Here is a 6,461-nt window from a genome sequence, read left to right on the forward strand (position 1 = left end):
GGGTGCTCATTGGAAGGACTGATGTTGAAGCTGAAACTCCAATACTTTGGCCACCTGATGCGAAGAGCTGACTCACTGGAAAAGACCCTGATGCAGGGAAAGATTGAGGGCAGGAGGAGAAGGGGATGACAGAGAATGACATGGTTGGATGGCATCACTGACTCAATGCACATGGGTTTGGGTGGACTCGGGGAGTTGGTCCTGGACAGGGAGGCCTGGTGTGCGTTGTTCATGGGGTCGCAAAGCTAAGAAGCTTTTGCATAGCAAAGAAAGCCATCAACAAAATGAAAAGGCAACCTACTAAATGGAAGAGTTATCTGCAAGTTATATATCTGATAAGGGTGTTATATCCAAAATATATAAAGAACTCCATCAACTCAATATAAAATGAATAATCATGAAAAAGAAAATAAGCAAAACAAAAGAAACAACCCAATTTAAACATGAGTAGAAGACCTGAATAGACAGTTTTCCAAGGAAGAAGACATAAAGATGGTCAGAAGACAAAGGAAAAGAATGTTCAATGTCACTAATCACTGCTGCTACTGCTGTTAAGTCACTTCAGTCGTGTCCCTGGGATTCTCCAGGCAAGAACACTGGAGTCGGTTGCCATTTCCTTCTCCAATGCATGAAAGTGAAAAGTGAAAGTGAAATCGCTCAGTCATGTCCTACTCTTAGCAACCCCATGGACTGCAGCCTACTAGGCACCTCCGTCCATGGGGTTTTCTAGGCAAAAGTACTGGAGTGGGGTGCCATTGCCTTCTCCGTCACGCAATGCAAATCCAAACATAATATGGCAGATATCACCTCATACCTGTCTGGATGGTTTTTTTTTTTTTTTTAATGAACAACAAAAAACAAGTATTGGTAAAAATTTGGAGAAAAGGAAACCCTCGTGCACTATTGGTGGGAATATAAATTGATGCAGTCACTACGGAAAACAGTATGAAGATGTCTCAAAAAATTAAGAATGATCATATGATCCAGTAATCCCACTTCTGAGTATTTATCTGAAGAAACAAAAACACTAATTTGAACAGATATACACACACCCCTATATATCTTTGGGCTTCCCAGTTTGTGCTAGTGATAAAGATTATGCCTGCCAATGCAGGAGACATAAGAGATGTGGGTTCGATCCCTGGGTTAGGTAGATCCCCTGGAGAAGGGAATGGCAAACCACTTCAGCATTCTTGCCTGGAGAATCCCAAGGACAGAGGAGCCTGGTGAGCTATGGTCCACAGGATCGCAAAGAGGTGGACACAACTAAAGCAACTTAGCACGCATGCATGCACCCCAGCGCTCACGTGCTTCCCTAGTGGCTCAGACAGTAAAGAATCTGTCAGTGCAGTGTCAGAATCTCCTGCAGTGCAGGAGACCCAAGTTTGATCCCTGGGTCAGGAAGATCCTTTGGAGCAGGGAATGGCTATCCACTCCAATGTTCTTACCTGGAAAATTCCATGGACAGAGGAGCTTGGCAGGTTACAGTCCATGGGTTTGCTAAGAGTGGCACACAACTGAGCAACTAACACTTTCACTCCTTTTTTCATTCTCACAGTAGCATCATTTGCAACAGCCAGCTTATGGAAGCAATCTAAGTGTCTATCAGTAGATGAATAGACAAAGATGCTGTGTATATATGTACACAACTGAATATATTACTCAGCCATAAAAAAGAATAAAATTTTGCCACCTGCAACAACATGGATGGACCTAGAGGGTATTATGAAGTGAAATAAGTCAGACAAATGTTTTATCATTTCATTTATATGTAGAATATAAAAAACAGAACAAATGAACAAATAAAACAGAAACAAGATCCATAGATACAAACTAGTAGTTTGGAAAAGGGAGGGAGAAATAGGTTAAAGGGATTAAAAAGTGCAAACTTTCAGTTATAAAACAACTAAGTCACAGGTATGTAATGCACATGTAGAGAATATAGTCGATAATATTGCAGTAACTTTATGATGGTTACTAGACTTATCATGGTGATCAGTTCATAATGCATATAAATGTCAAATCATTACATCATACAGCAGAAACTACTATCCTATTGTATATCAACTCTTCTTCCATTATAAAAAGATTAAAAGAAAAAGCACCTGGACAGGGGTACGGTATATATACTCATAAACAATCTAAGGAAATAAGAGATACAATTGTAAATATAAACTGAATATGAAAATCGTCAGTCTCAAAGTTCTGAAGGGTAAAGTTAGTACACTTCAAAAGCAATAGCTGATACCAGCTTAGGGTATGCTGGACAGTGGTAGGGTTCTACAGAGACACAAGCTAAAAAGGGAGCAGCAGAGAAGGCAGGCCAAATGAAGACGAGTTTCTTAAATTTGCTTGTCGAACTGCAGTTAATGGTTGCAAAATTCAACTTAGTAAAATATAATCAAGCAGGATTCATACACTTGGATCCACCCTGCTTGCTAGTGTTGAATTGGAGCCATAGAAAAGTTAAAGCCCTCTTCTATAGAAGCCAGCCACATAGGTTAAGGTAAAGATACAATATTGCACCTTACTAAATGCACTGCTTAATAAAGCAGTGGTTAAGTATGTTGCTGAAACTTACATTCTTTTAAAACAGAATACACAATTACAAAACAAACTTAGGAAAAACAACTGTTTTATTTGGAATGAGAAAAGAAAGCTCAACAGCTCATTGTAGTCACAGAGTTCCAGATTCCTTTCTTCTGAGATGGCTTTAAGCAATTCACCAGAAATGCTTACTTAGAAATGCTTCTGGCCCCCAGCATCTTGTATCATGCATCGAAACTGGACTGGCGATTCATTTCACAAACAGGATGCTGGGGCTGATGCACTGGGACTATGGACCCAAAGGGATAGGATGGGGAGGGAGGTGGGAAGGGGGTTCAGGATGGGGAACACATGCATACCCATGGCAGATTCATGTCAATGTATGGTAAAACCAATACAATATTGTAATTAGCCTCCAATTAAAATAAATAAATTTATATTATATAAAAAAAAGAAACGTTTCTGGCTACAATCTGTCATTCCTTTCCCACCTAGAACCTGTACTACTCCCAGTATCTTACATTTTCCAGAGACCCAGGCAAAAAAACAGCCCAAACTCAAATTTCATTAGCTTCATCTAAGATTGGCCTCAGACTACAAGAGGCTCATTAAAACAGTGATTCTTGGTGGAGGCCAGGACACTTAGAATCTGGGGAAAGAGAAAGCACATGACAAATTTAAACCATCCCAGATGATCCTGATACGCGCTTGCCACTCTCTACATACTCCCTGTACACATCCTCCCCACCCCAAGCTTCACAGTGCAGAGCCCCAAAGGCTAATGCTCATAGTCTGGTGGCTCCAGTGGTAAACAATCTTCCTGCCAATGCAAGAGACACAGGTTCGATCCCTGGATTAGGAAGGTCCCCTGGAGAAGGAAATGGCAACTTACTCCAGTTTTCTTGCCTGGGAAAACCCATGGACAGAGAAGCCTGGTGGGCTACAATCCACCAGGTCCCAAAGAGTCAGATATGATTTAGTGACTAAACAACAATGGTATCTTAGAAGGCAATAAATAAGAACTGATCAACTGTCCTTGATCTGAACATAAAGTATGTGTGGAACAACAACAAGTAAACAAAAAATAATTCCACTGTTTTACAATTTAAACACACTGAAAGGTCATGTGATTTCATCAAGTGTATAAACCAGATACTCTGTCTGAACTTCCCCAATACACCTGTGCCTACCACTTCACTTAATCCTATAGGGAAAAAAGGCGGGGAGTTTTGCATATTCCTCTTTGTGGTCTGAGTATGCTTGTCCACTTTATAACTTCTCTCCCAGAATAAAGCAGTGGTGAAGTCTGTTGCTTTGCTTAACACCTCAAGGTAACACACCTACTGAACAGGCTTCTTAGTAATGAAAATACAATGTTCCTATCTCAACTCTTCTACCAGCAGCAACTGAGAGAAGCTGCAGTGGCATTGAATGGCCTCCCAAGAATGGTATTTTTTCTTTTCCAAAACAAAATTACAACCATCAGCCTACGGGCACCACAAGTCTGCCAGCGACCGAGTCAATTTCTCTCCAACAATCCTGAAAGTTCAGAGGGCCCTTTGGTCTCTAGGTTTCCCTGGGTTAGGTTTAAAAATGAAAGCGCCGGTGGTGAGTTGGGTGGCAGGAGCTATCTAAAAAATCCTGAGCTCCGCAGCGCAGGAGCTTCCTAGTTGGACACACCAACTGTTTTCTCCTGAAGAGGGATTCCCTAACGCCTCTTCCCACTAGACTTAAGACTAACCTCCGGCGCCACCCAAGTCTCCAATCCAAAACCAGCAACAACACTAAATCAAGAATAATTTCCCTAGACTCGGGTGATTTCGCTCCCAGGGTTCAGGGCTGGCTGCGCCCTAAAAGCTGCCAGGGGCGGGGGCACTTTCGGGCCACCGCCTCCCCGGTTCCAGCACTGTCCCTGGAAATACCCGCGTCAGAGAAGGAAAGAAGAGAAAAGTGGGAAATGGCACAACTTTGCAGATTCCACGAAGCCATGGCCCTGCCGAACGCAAGGTCAAAGTGCAGAAGAGAGAACTGCTGCAATTCGGGACGTGCTGGGAGTCAGCCACGGGGGCGGCGAGCAGCCAGGCAGGATCAGGCGGCCTGGGAAGACCCACCCACCCTCGGCTCCGAGCCTCCGGCGGGGCCGGGTGAGCGCGCTAGGGCGGCCGCCGCACGGCGGGGCCAACTCTGGGAGTTGACTTGGAACTTTCCCGGGACGCGCCGCCGCGCAGCCCTCACCTTACTGAACACCTCCAGGTCGTCCTCGTCCTCGTCCAGATCCAGCACCTCGGCCTGCAGCAGGGAGGAGGAGCTGATGCTGCCGGGGAGGGGGGCGTCACCCCCCGGGCTGTCCCCGCCGGCGCCCCCAGCCGGGAGGCCCCAGGAGCGCGCCTGAGACGCCCGGCACTCGCCCTCCATCCCGAGAGTGCGCGCCGGTCCGGCCGTCGCCGCCAGCCCGGCTTCCCCGAGCTTGCCCATTGGCTCCCGCGCATCCTGCGCCTCCCCGGCCGGCCCCGCTCCAGCCCCACGTCCGCTGCGCAGACGCGGAACTGGGAGCAAACGCCCGGCCTGGGTTCGTCCCCACCTGGCTTGGGGCCTGCCGGAGGCGAAAGAGTGGGACTCTGGGGCTCTGGCTAGGGTGGGGCCTGGGACGCGGTCCCCTGAAGGTAGGGAGTGGGACCTGGCTGCAGGGCTACCCTGCGAAGGCTTCTATGGCGGCGGGGATCTGGGCAGAAGAGACAGAGCGAACCGTGAACTTCAGAGGAGCCACAGCGGGGCTGTGAAAGCAGTCGACCCATCTCGCCAAGAGGAAAAAACCAATACTGTATTTCCTGTAGTTTAATGGTTGCTTTATTTTTTTCCCCGGTTGTGGTTTTCGAGTCCGTCTTTTACTAAGGCTAATGCAAAAACTCTTCTGTTTTGTAATTGATTTTTGACCCAGTGACCAGACTGTGTGGTCATTTCACTATCAAGCCAGGGAAGTTGGATTTTAAAACTATTTTCAGCCACTTTCAAATGTATCTTTACTCCTGGAAGTCTTTCTGAAGTCAGTGAGCAAGAATGGTACTAAGGGTCAAGGACAGCAAGCATGACTGTCCGGACGTTGCCATTGAGAAATAGTCTTCAGTCTTTACACTGCCAATGCAAAGCCGTAACTGTTTAGTTGTTGGCTGCTTATTATTAATATTAAAAATAATTTTAAAAAAGAAATTCCAAAAATAAAGGAAAATGGAATGTAAATCGATATATTTGGAACTATTTTCAGGTTGTATTACTTACTCACCTCCGCCCCAACTCTCTTCTCCCATCAGCCAGGAAAGAACAGCTAAGAAGTTTGCACATAGAGCAAAGGCTAATTCAAACGTGGCTTCTAAAATGTCTGCGGCAAAATGTTTAGCCTAATGTTTAACATGTTTAACTTCAGAAAAAGACGTGTAAGAGAATTTCTTTCTGATTAGAAGACAAGGCCTTAGTGATATGTGCCTCTTAACCAGTCAAATTGGTTTCAGTTCATAAACACACTTCTTCAATCAAGCATGTCTCCCTGCTGGTTGAATATCCAAGCTCCTGCCTATGCTTTATGGTTCCTGTACCCAAAATGCCATCTCCTGCCCATCCTTCAGGAGTTAACTGTAATCCCATGTCCTTGAGGAAGATTTTCTGATTGACACAGTCTGTTCCCAATTTAGCATTTACTTTTATTTCATGTAATAGATTGCATTTATTTCATGTAAATGCCTTACATTCTTTATTAAATTATAACATTTTAAGATTAGAGATCACATTATTTATTAATAAATCACAGTAGCAGATGTACCCACCCAAAAAAGCTCTCTGCTAAGAGAAAACAAAGGATACAAGTTATTAAAAGACTTTTTCCTCTCTAAGCTCATATTGGCTAGTGAGAAAGATTCAAG

At 44.6% G+C, this 6,461-nt stretch overlaps 1 protein-coding gene across 5 annotated transcripts in view; it reads right to left on the bottom strand.

The window, feature by feature from the left end:
• SNX7 (sorting nexin 7) overlaps nt 1-5,011 on the bottom strand; it is a 163,302-nt gene extending 158,291 nt beyond the window's left edge. For 2 of the 5 annotated variants that reach the window (XM_070367625.1, XM_070367624.1), the window contains exon 1: nt 4,783-5,011. In XM_070367625.1, the coding sequence (XP_070223726.1) occupies nt 4,783-4,962 (180 nt within the window). In that variant the 5' untranslated portion in view covers nt 4,963-5,011. The remainder of the gene's footprint in view (nt 1-4,782) is intronic. The other 3 variants (XM_070367622.1, XM_070367623.1, XM_005906502.2) reach the window with 2 other exon arrangements.
• Between the last annotated feature and the right edge of the window lie 1,450 nt (nt 5,012-6,461).

Source organism: Bos mutus, chromosome 3 (assembly GCF_027580195.1).
Source record: "Bos mutus isolate GX-2022 chromosome 3, NWIPB_WYAK_1.1, whole genome shotgun sequence".
Classification (NCBI taxonomy): domain Eukaryota; kingdom Metazoa; phylum Chordata; class Mammalia; order Artiodactyla; family Bovidae; genus Bos; species Bos mutus.